The sequence below is a fragment of the Callionymus lyra genome, chromosome 6 (genome assembly GCF_982586985.1).
Source record: "Callionymus lyra chromosome 6, fCalLyr1.hap1.1, whole genome shotgun sequence".
NCBI classification, from domain to species: Eukaryota; Metazoa; Chordata; class Actinopteri; order Syngnathiformes; family Callionymidae; genus Callionymus; species Callionymus lyra.
Genome location: NC_141823.1, coordinates 30,520,206 through 30,531,935, shown reverse-complemented (window position 1 = coordinate 30,531,935; position 11,730 = coordinate 30,520,206). Strand labels below are relative to the sequence as shown.

The 11,730-nt window shown below is 40.3% G+C and overlaps 2 protein-coding genes across 3 annotated transcripts; one reads left to right on the top strand and one right to left on the bottom strand.

The window, feature by feature from the left end:
- Positions 1 to 286: 286 nt before the first annotated feature.
- On the bottom strand, positions 287 to 4,697 carry nrbf2b (nuclear receptor binding factor 2b). Of its 2 annotated transcripts, none has more exons than XM_087792718.1 (4): positions 4,489 to 4,697; positions 3,241 to 3,325; positions 2,887 to 2,927; positions 287 to 1,451 (listed from the first exon to the last, which is right to left on the bottom strand). In XM_087792718.1, exons 1-4 carry the CDS (start codon positions 4,579 to 4,581, stop codon positions 780 to 782), a joined length of 891 nt encoding a protein of 296 aa, XP_087648844.1. In that variant the 5' UTR covers positions 4,582 to 4,697; the 3' UTR covers positions 287 to 779. The 2 variants fall into 2 exon arrangements, with proteins under 2 accessions (XP_087648844.1, XP_087648845.1); XM_087792719.1 differs by having other exon boundaries at positions 287 to 1,448.
- Positions 4,698 to 4,919: 222 nt separating this feature from the next.
- Positions 4,920 to 8,995, top strand: LOC148078159 (NHL repeat-containing protein 3-like). The gene is made up of 3 exons (XM_087792717.1): positions 4,920 to 5,328; positions 6,774 to 6,976; positions 7,045 to 8,995. Exons 1-3 carry the CDS (start codon positions 5,070 to 5,072, stop codon positions 7,651 to 7,653), a joined length of 1,071 nt encoding a protein of 356 aa, XP_087648843.1. The 5' UTR covers positions 4,920 to 5,069; the 3' UTR covers positions 7,654 to 8,995.
- Positions 8,996 to 11,730: the final 2,735 nt, after the last annotated feature.

The following is an 11,730-nucleotide window of genomic DNA, read 5'->3' as shown; positions in this document are numbered from 1 at the left end:
CAAACTAAGAGTGAAATTTTAATCATGTGTATCATGAAATAGCTTCAGCTGCCACATCAACCCATCAGTTCATACTAAAACCTGCAAGAGGTTGCAGTCTGTGTTATATTCTCTGAAAGTATTTCTTGACGCTAGAGGTCGCTGTTACTGCATGTGTATTCAACACCCATCCTGGCCAATATTTCCTTTATTAAAACAGTCACGTATGACATTCTTCACTCGTCAGGGTGGCGTGAGGAGACTCAGGAAGCTGTCGTGATAGACGATATCTGAGGCCATTAATCACAGAGAAACCATTTTTTCAATCTATTTTATTCCATATCACATGAATTAAGCAACATTTTCGAAAAGATGATTGGGCTGAAAGAGACATGTCTGTGTCCATGTTGGGAGGTTTGTCTCGGTCAAGTATCTGATTATTGGTTCAGGTTCCACACTTCATGATAACCACAGCGTGTGCATAACGTCTGTCAAAGAAAAGGATTGTTGCATATTTGAACGTCCATGAAAATATGAATTAAAGCCACAATCAGCTGTTTCAATGCCCCTGATAACTCCAGTTTGTTTCTCATCAACACCATCGCATCTGTGCCAGCCGTGGTCCTCACAGACATCATCATCCACGTCTGGACCCGTCCACCTCAGAAGTTCCTGAAGTGGTTGATAGAAGCCGGACTGGATGTCAGGCAGCAGACAAGAAGAGAGTTCAAGTCCCCTGAGAAGCTGGACCAGACTTGAGAACATGAACCTGTCGTCGTCTGAATGGAAGAGGTTTCTGATCACAGTTTGTCTTTCTCCAGAATCTCTTGTAGTTCGTGCTTCAGGTTGGGCAGCTCCAGGGGCGGCAGGCCACACAGGTCCTCCTCCGTCGGCATGGGAACAGGGCTGTCGTTGTCTTGATCCGTTTCTTTCCTCTGAGATCCTCCGTCTGTGCCCTCCAGACCCTCGGCTGGCGAGCGCATCCAGGGGTCGGCGTGCTCCTCCAGGTCCTCCTCAGGCTCCTCCGAGCGTAGACGAGCGTTTTCCAGCTTCAGCTGCTGGTTCTCTTTGAGCAGGTCCTGGTTCTTATTGATCAGTTGGTCCACCAGGCTGCGCAGATACTCGATGGTGGTCTGCTGCTCTTCTAGACGGGTCTTGTCGTCTTTGGTGATTTTGGAACCAGGGCAGGGCATTTGAGGCAGTGCACCACCAGCCTGTCGGATCTGCAGCTGATAGAGTAAGGTGTCGAACTCCCTCTCCTGAAGTCCTCTGCAGGCCGCGTGAGACTCGCAGTGGGGCTGCAGGCCCGCGGCCGGACTCTGGTGCACCAGGGCCTGACCGCCCGAGGCAGGCCTCTGGACAGCCTGGGCTTTAGTCATTTGACGACGGGCCTCCCTCTTCCAGCGCTCCTGGATCAGGTGCTGTTGTTTGATATGACTGTCCCTCTGCAGCTCCATGGACAGACGGGCCTGCTAGAGCAGACGGAGCGTCAGAATTCAACACTTGAATCAGAATCTCAGAAAACAACACATTCTATCTTTTGGGACAAATGCTTCAGGACTTCATTAAACTTTGACAGGATGCAAAAATAAATTGTCTTGAGGGTTTAAAAGACAGATCATTACCCTAACCTGTCTCAAGGTCAGGCAAACCAAAGAATAAGCACTTAAAGGGACACAAGAGCCGGTTCAAAGAAGCTCAAACAAGTCAAAGATTCAAGTTGGAAACAAGAATGCGAAGCTGGACATTCAAACACCCACGTTAACCAAGACTGACTCCTGTTGTTAACAAACAAGAGACACCAAAGAAAGCTATGGCTGGAAGAAGACAACAGAAGAGAGGAGGAGCAGTGCTGATGTGATGAAGAGAAGGAACAGAAAAAATAGATATAGATATGTAAGAATGAAAGAAAAATAATGTAGGAAAGACTTGAAAGGAGAGCGACGCTGTTTTCTCCGAGAGGACTTTACAAAAAGATTTTGTCAAACACAGAAGAGAACATCTGGAGGAGATGGAAGACCAGCAGTCTTGACGAGTAACAGACTCTGTGTGTTATGTGATGAGGATTTTCTAAACATAAAAAACAATAAACAGGTTAGAGGTTCATTCAGTAGTCAACGATAAATGTCTTCTATGTGGGTTGACTAGGAGCTAAAACTGTTGCCACATTTTAGCTAACAAATTCACAGGCTAAATACTTGTTTTGCTAGCATGAACCCAGCAAACAAAGGAATGAGCAAAAGAGAGGAGGAAAATAATGTGTGGTTTACAGAGAGTCGCTCTGACACAGAGACAAGAAGCAGAAGAGTCAGAGCTGAAGACGCAGGTTTGCATTAGACATGACTAACAGTGACATCTAGAAATGTATCACATAAAGCTGGTTTCACTTTAAAAATATTGAACGATATTGATGAGAGAAGGACTAGAGCAATCATTAATACTAAGCATCCTTATATACAGTATTATGGCTCCGTTTTACGAGTCAAATACAACTAGACAAACATGCAAAGCAGTCGAGAACTTTTATCTGTTCAAATATCCTATTGGTCAGGACGCATGGACAAGCAATGTTGACATTTTGTCTCGGACTTAAATTAGAAACACCCATGTACACACACACGGGTACACATGTACATTCAGACACAACACAGAGCCGAGTTCACATATTCTTTTCATCCATGACATACAGTATACACAGGTAAACGAACCAACGTGTACATGAACCCTGAAGAAATCACTGTGCAACACTGACACAGAACCATCAGCAAATGTTAAACAGCTTGCTTGGAAAGTACGAGTAAAGTATTGTGATCTATCTCGCCCATTATTTGACACAGGGAGAGAAACTTTATATGGAGGCGATTAATTTCCAGGAAGTGTCTGAACACAGACGCCGCCATGACTCACCTGCTCACACCCGGTTTGCTTCAGAGCATCAGTCAATAGATCTACAAGAGGGTGAAACAAAGAACGTCAGACTGGCAATGTCACCACACAAAAGCAACAACAGAGAAAAGTACACCGAAGTAATTTTACCGACAGTATACGATTATTCTTGAAGTCAAAACTGATTATTTACTTGAAGTTTTGGTTCGTAATAAAGAAAAATGTGAGCATTACAGTCTGTTTTTCTTTGGTTATCTTCTTAAAATCAATACATTTGATCATGGATATGACATGACCATCAATGAAGCAACTTTTATTTTGTTGAGCATGACTCCAAATATATCAATATAAGATCGTATAGAGCCCCTCACGTACCTGCTGCTTTTCCATGGCAGGAAATTGCCTCTTCAAACTTCCCTGCTGCGAGCAGGCGGTCTGCCTTTCTGCTCTGCTGATGAGCCTGTGGAGCATAGGTGGGCAATTTTATACATCACATTACTTAAGGGGCCACATAGTATACTGTTGCTGGTGTGGGGGGCCATCAAGACAAAAATAAAAAACGAATTGAATTGGATGAATAATGAGTTATTTGTTGTTGTATTGTATATATTTTTATAGCATTTACTTTAACCCTCAAACAAATATGAATAAGTACATGTTAATACGATTTCTTTTAAAACAGAGTTTTAGATTATTTTTTAATTTGAGTGAAAAAAGGGTAAGTCCCAGAACAAAAAACTTTACCAAGTTGTCACTAGAGTTGAACTTGTATTACAAGTAAAAAGTTAAAAACAGCTGTACTATTGCCTCACGATCAGTGTCATAGTGTAACCATTACTCCATGAGGGCCACCTTCAAAGGGCGGCATGTGGCTGCAGGCCTTCACTTTGCCACAGTCTACTGTAGCCACAAAAATATATCAAATATCATAGATCAATCATGTATTACCAAGGGGATTTATAATAGTAGTACGAGCTATAAAATGTCACTGCTCTTATACATTGGAAATATACTGTTGTTTTTAAAGTGACTTTAATGTCAGCCATTTAATTAATTGACCGTTTTATTTGTTATTGTTTACTGTGAGCCATTTCTTAATTTTAATCTCGACTCTCTCTGTTGTTAAAATGAGATCACTGGCCAAAGTTACTTAATGACTTAAATATATAGATTTTATTTAATAATGGAGTTTTTTTTAGAAGTACAATTGCATAACATATGGAAGGAGATAAATACTTATTCCACCAATCTATTACACTACTATATTGTGAACACATGAACAAAACAAGTAAGGCTGAACTTTATTTATGCATTTGCTGTACGTTATTGATTTATATGATTTATATACATGACCAAATCAAATGTAAGCAGTAGCCGTTGCACTTTGAGCAAAATGGAATTTGTACAGGAGCTAACGGTGGACAAACAAACTGTCTTTCTGTGTAAACAATAATAAAATATATAAGGGAACGAAACACAAACGATAAACGTGTATTTAATGTTATATAAAACCCAAAACACAACAGATGATGTGACAGAAAAAGAGGAACAACGTAGCTTGTTGCTAACTAGCATAGCGACTGTAACGTTAGCTTGTTATTGCAACATCAAACGTACACTGACCAGGTTGAGGGGGCTGTCGACGACCTCCATGGACTCCAATCTTCGGGCGTTTAAACTACATGAAACGCGGCTCTGGCTCCCCAGGACTCTCATCCGCGCTGGGAGAGGAACCTGAGAAAAAGAAAGTGTATATACAATAAATCGTCGCTGAGGCACAGTTGCCTCCACAGCCAAGGCTGTGACACGACTACAAGAAAGCGGACATAGTGAACCAACAAATTAAAAGCTTCTTTTCTAACATACACTAGTACTTTAAGACGCCTGAGAAAACTAAATTCGTACATCTCATATAAACAAACAGTATATGTGTTTAACGAAATGCAGTCCGATTGCCTGTCCTGCAAACAGTGGGAAAATCTTCACGTTTCAATCAATTATTTTGAAATCTTAACAGGAAGTACTTTTTATAACAAAAAGCTACTTGATAGACAAGTTTGTTTTTCGTTCGGTCATATGAGGAAGTGGATTTTGAACATTATTATCGACCAATGGGGTTTAAACAAAGGTGCTGTCGCTCCACGTAGACGTTTTAACCTCACAGAGTAGCATCTGATCAGAGAATATCACAGGTTTGTTCAGTGATGAGCAAGAAGCGAGCTCATCCGTGGCTGATGCTGTGCGGGATGGCCCTGCTGGTGGTCCTCATGATGGTCCTGTACGGGGCCATGGGTCGCCAGCACCTCAACGCCAGCGCGGGGCTCAGGAACGACTACCAGCTGATGGGCAGACCGCTGTACAAGCTGGACCTGGACTGGCCCAGGAACCCGGAGCTGTTCAGCGGGCAGGTCTACGGAGTGGCTGTCAACCAGTTCTCCAAGGTGGTGTATGTGGCTCAGAGAGGTGCGTCACATTATGCTTTTATTTAGCATTATATCTATTTTAAATCTGACCTTTAGTGGTTATATTGACTGTATCATAACAACATGTTGTTGAATAATATGTTCTTGTCATCTGCTGTTAACCTGAGATAACATGCGGACTTAACCTTCTTACAGAAGTGCTGGAGAGAAATAACATTATGTCACCAAAAAACACCACTGTCTTCATTTAGGTTGATTGTTATTATGGTTTACTTTTCCCTCTACAGTTGGTTGGCCATTTCTTTATCCGCCACTATTGTGTAAATCAGATCTTTGTCAAAGTTGTCAATAGATAATAAGTACAGATTGTTTGAGGGAGGACATGGTCGGCGACATTGCAAAATCCACTTGGTCTACTTAAGAACAAACTATATATGTCACTGTAACTTGTATGTCTGCCAAAAAATGGTTGACAAGAGTGAGAAGATGTGTCTGATGCAACCAATATTTACTGTAATTTTGTACATATTTCATTGAACATAGTAAAAACAAAACAAAATATGTAGAGCCCACAGAATTCTGTCTGACCCCACCCACCCCCTCTATGGACGGTTCTCTCTCCTGGCGTCTGGGAGAAGGTTCCGCAGCATCAGCAGCAGAACGGAAAGATTTAAAAAGAGCTTCTTTCCTCTGGCCATCAGAATGCTGAATGAAATATGACTTGAGCTATGCACTATTTAAAATATTATGTATTTATTCTATTTATAACATATAAGCACTATTTTTAATTTATTTATATTTATACTTATTATATGCAATATTTAAAACGTTATTCATTTATTCTGTTTAAACTATATTGCACTATTTTTAACTTATTAATATTAATTTTTATACTTTTTATATATACATCTCTCTGCTGTGTTTTTTAACGGTTGCCAAGCAATGACATTTCGTTGCCAGTTTCACTGTTGTGTGTTCTGTGCAATGACAATAAAAGAAAGTCTGAACTCTTTAGTCTAAGTAACATTTTTACATTATTATATTTTCCTGTAGTTATTGGTTTGCATTTTACAAAGTCATGATTCCCACAGAAGAACCAGTCTGTGAGTGTTTGTGTGACCACCAAACTACTCTACAGTATTTTCAAAGACCTAGTTGACCTAATTTAAGAAGTTAAAACAACGCCATGTATTCTTCCTTCTCCATCCATTCGAAACATTGTAGAAAATGTTATTATTTAAAGTAAAGTTTGTGTACCTCATATCTGACCTTATCTTTGTGTTCATATGACAATTGAGTTCCTGCTTCTTTGATCTCCTGGGACTGCAGCAGAGAAGCAGACAGTTAGCATCTGTGACAGAAGTTATATATCCGTCTGTGAAGCCCTTGATTCTTCCTCACCTTTTTATTGTCATCGACTTTGATGCTCTGTTCTCTCTTGACTCTGCATTGATGTTGAGTTGTGTCCTCCGTCTCCTCCTCCAGGTGAGGACGTGCCCAAAGTACTCGTGTTCACCACTGAGGGGGAATTCCTGATGCAGTGGAACACGACCAGCTTGGAGATGCCTCATGGAATATTCTTGGCCGATGCTGGAAGCAAAAACCCAACCCTTTGGATCACGGATGTTGGCGACGGCCCATACGGTCACACCATCAAACAGTACTCCCCGTCTGGGACCCTCCTGCAGGTGAGTTGGTCTCTGTAATAATTTTGTGTTTCAAAACTCAGTTTTCTATTGGCTTGTGTGTGCTCTAGGTTCTTGGTACCCCAGGGAAGGCGGGGTCAGGTTTAACACCTCTGCAGTTTGACCAGCCTGCAGAAATCTTCGTCCACGAGTCTGGAGAAATGTACATCGTGGACGGCGACGGTGGGATGAACAACCGTCTCATCAAGCTGTCCAAAGACCAGGAGGTGATGTGGATGCACGGGCAGAAAGGTCAGGGCCTGGAGCAGTTCTACATCCCACACAGTGTCACCGTGGACACGGCACAGAGGGTGTGGGTGGCTGACCGGGGAAACAAGAGGATTCAGGTCTTTAACTCCCTGACCGGGGAGTGGTTGGGTACGTGGGGGAGCTGCTTCACCGAGGACGCCCCCTACTCCGTCCGCCTGACGCCCGACAAAAAGTACTTCATCGTCGTCCAGCTCAACACCAATCAGATTTCGGTGCTGAATGCTCCCCCTGTAGGTCTGATCGGGCAGTGCAAGGTGGTCAGTGTGATCCAACTAGCCGACGAGGTCAAGCCCCATCTGGTGGACTTGGACCTGAAGACGGGAGCGCTGTACGTGGCAGAGATAGGAGCTCAGCAGGCGCAGAAGTTCATCCCCTTCAGTCTGGGTGGAGGTTTGAAAAACTATGTGTGAGGAGCTTCAGAACGACTGAGACTCCCAGGAATAAACCACAGCTGAGAACATCTTTGAAATGCCCAGATACTTAACTGGCTAACATCCCTGGAGAGATTTGTTCTCCGGATGAATGATCCACAACTTTTTACTTTTTCAAAATATCATAGAAAGTCATTATCTAATCAATATTAGATACCTATTAAACATATTATTTATAATCAGTCTATGACAATAGAACCTGACTCCTGGCATGACCTCTTGTACCAATGCTGTTGACCAAACAAGAGTTTTAGACCATGTTGAAGTCTATCTTCTCTGTTATTAGCAGCATTATTGACCAACATGCATGAGTTTCAGGTCTATATGTTTTAAACGTAAGTGTTTTTGAAGTCAACAAACACACAATATGGTGATTAATCCACAGCTCTGGGTCTTAAAATACACTCTTACATGACAAAGTATGGCTGAAGTTCTAGATGATCATACGTGGTTTCTTGTCTGAGTCACTCTTGATTGACAGGTTTTGAAACTTCCTCTAAGGAGTCGGCCGAGACTTTTGCACCCTTATAGACAACCACGGCAACTGCAGCACTTGTTGTTTTTCATGTAACTCACCTTCACTACTTGACAAGGATGTAACTGACTCACATCTTGTTTCAAATTGAAATTACAAATCAGTTTTCTTCGATCACAAGTATTATTGGAGAAAAGGGATTCAATTGTACTGTTTAATCTTACTGTGACTATCATCCTGCTTGTAGATTTGTAGGCTCCAAGTGTCTCAAATAGAATCCAGAGGGAATTAATAATGTGATGGATGGAAACGTCAACAGTATTTGCACTGTTAAATTAAGAGTTCTACTTGTCTTAACTATATCCTGTGTTGCCCAGAGATGTAAATATGAAATGAACTTGTACCGTGGCACATATCTGCACTACTGTGACGACATCCGTCCTGTGACAAGTGTGTACTGATTTATATTTTCTTTGTGGTGAACCAAACATTCTCCTGTGAGGGCTGAAATCATACAGAAATAAGATGTAAATCCTGTTTTCTTGCTGGTGTAAGTACTGTATTCCTCCTTTATAATACCTCTGTTGTTCACGTCTCAAAAATCATTGGAAAAATCCTCTTAAATATCGTTATGATCAGATTTATGATGAAATGTTGCAGATCAAGTTGCTTTCTTTCGCCTCTTTTGAAATCTCGCTGTGAATGTGGCCTGTATAGATGTTTCAGTGAAAGATGATGTTGTTTGATGCACTTTTGGGAATTAACAGGATGAAGGATGTTGTGAGTCTAATGTATTTGGATGAGTCATTATTGTTGTTGGTGCCATAATAAAGCTTTTTAATCGAGCTCCAGCTTCATGTTTTGAAGTCCATGTCTGCTTCGTCTCACTGATTAATTTCAGGAGTTTACACTTTCTTTTCTTTTCTTTTCCAGTTCTGTCAAAACAACCCAGAATGTGAAGATGTTAAAACTGAAACCTGACAATCACCAATGAATAACAATTGTTTTTCACTTCTACAATTAGGAAAAACACATTAAATATTTAGTGCATGTGGCCGTACAGTGGTGTGGTGGTTAGTGCTACCAACTCACTGTGATCGACTTACTCTGTGGAGTTTGTATTTTCTCCCCGTGCTTGAGTGAGTTTACTCTGAGCGCTCTGGTTTCCTCCTAAAGTCCAAAAATGATTGTTTCCCTAAACAGAACAATCGACTGAAATATGTGTTTTAAGTTTACAGTTGATAAAAATACCAATTAATATCTGTTTCTATTGCTGTAAGTCTTAACCCTATATCTCTATTTGTGGTTTTAACAATATAGAAGTACTCACGCAGACCGCTGGAGAGCGCTACTAGACACTTAAAAGGCTTCTTATTATAAGAGGTGACCCCTCGTTATAGAATCGTAAACCACGTCAATCAACCTTACAATTAAATTAAATGTGTTTAATGGATGAATGAATGTGTTTATTTCAGTTGCATCCACAGAAATTCAGAAATAATTTACATAAACGTCAGAGTAGGATGTAATGATGGAAAAGTGTAGGTTTAGCTCATTACACCTAAAACCTTTTTAACAATCTACCTCGCAAAGATCAATTGTAAGAACTACAACTTAAACCATTTGACTTATATTTATTACATTGCATTGTATACATTTCCATTTCTTTTTCAAAAATTGAGTTATTCCACATATACTATTTTCCACAAGTTAAACCTCTTAACACAAATACAATAACTTTTTATATTGTTCTCAATATTTTCAATATTTGATTTTCTCTTAAATCATAATTTGCCTCCTTAGATTCCAACAAACAATATTTTTTGCATCACAACCCCTTTTCCAACTTTTTATAAAAAATATCTCTAATTCATAGACTTTAAGTGGCAAATGTAAGCAATACTTGGTATTTAGATTAATTCTATAGGAAATTATTCACAATCCTAATGTCTTCTTTTTTAAAATAAAAAGACTTTTAGCTATGAGCTCAAATTCCTATCCAGCAGGCTATACATTAAAATAGGAGACAAACATCTAAAATCTACAGTGTTATGCCTGGTTTTCATTATAATTTATTAGTTCAATGAGTTGTTTTTAATTTCCCCTTTTTAATTAACATCATATTCATTTAACATCATAATTTATTTGTCTCCTGCCCAAAACCTCCATATGATAAGCAGGTGCAACACTTTAATAAGGTGTCATGAGTTGTCATAAGGTGTCAAATTTGACTCTTAACAAAGGTCATTTATTTGTGTAAAACTACATATTTAAGAGGAAGAAAAGAGCGCTGAGGAACCCCACATGGCCTTCTATACATCCCTGCATTATCATTACTAAAGAGAACTGATACCTCTTGCCATTCAACCAAGAGGAGACCAGTCCTCTAAAACCTTATATATTTTATTTTGGCATTCATATTTGATTATTTATAGTTATTTAAAAAACACCCTATTTATCAGTTGTTTCAATCTATTGCAGCGTTTTTTCCACTTGCCACTGCATTGAATCTTCGTGCTTCAACAACGTACTGAAAACGAAATAGATAAACTAGGATTTTGTGAAATGGGGACGACTCTGAAATGCAGATCGTTCAAGAACCCACTGAAAAATGGTCAAAAGTAGAAATCAATAATGATCTATTAAAATAAAGAGGGCGTGACTGAGTGTATGGGCAGAAGTCTACTGTTCCACACAGGCTGCAGCAGAGAACCAGACAGTGATGTGTGGGCAGCAGGACAAACCTCCCGCACACATCTCAGGTACTGGACTTCCTGCAGCTGGCAGGGATGCTCACCATCACATCGTGTCGACTCCCAGATAATAGTGAGGAATGTGAGTGTAGGAGTGAGTCTTTTCTGCACACCAGGATGGCCACACCGACACAAACTTTTCCTTCCATCCTAGCAGGCCTCACTGTCTCCATCACACACCCTTTCTTCACACTCTCCCTCTCGCGCTGCCATTGTTCTCCTGCTCTTGTTGTCCTGCTGCTCTATGCTTTCTGCCAGGCTGGCTCTTTGCTCGACAGACTCCAGCTGCATGTCAGGGCAGTGCAGGGGTGGATCCTGAGTGCGTAGGCTGGCCTTTAGACTCCTTCTGTATAGTGTGAGCCCACTCAAGACCCCCACTCACCTTCCCCACGCACCCACCAGGAACTCCACAAAATTCCTTCACCCCGGTCAGATCGATGGATTTTTCCAAATACCTTTAACCCTTTTTTTTGTTGTAAAATTGCCTTTTTTTTAATTGAGTCATTTCCTCATCTTAATCCTCATGTTGATTCTTAAATCGTGTTCTGCTGCTTCATGAGTCGTCATGCACAGTTTTAAAGTTTTATTCAGTTTTATATAGGAAGTAAGTAAGTAATATAGGAAGGTTTGCTCATATCTCCAGTAATGTAGAACAATCTTTTGTATGAACACAACAATTCAGTGGTTCTCGTCACTAAATAATTTGAATTAAGTATATAAAGTGATACATAACACTTCTGAATTTTGTTTATTCGTTGTTGTGTATCAATTAAACACATTTAAATGCATTGTCTTAATTTAAAATTGTGAAAACTCTCCTGTGATAAT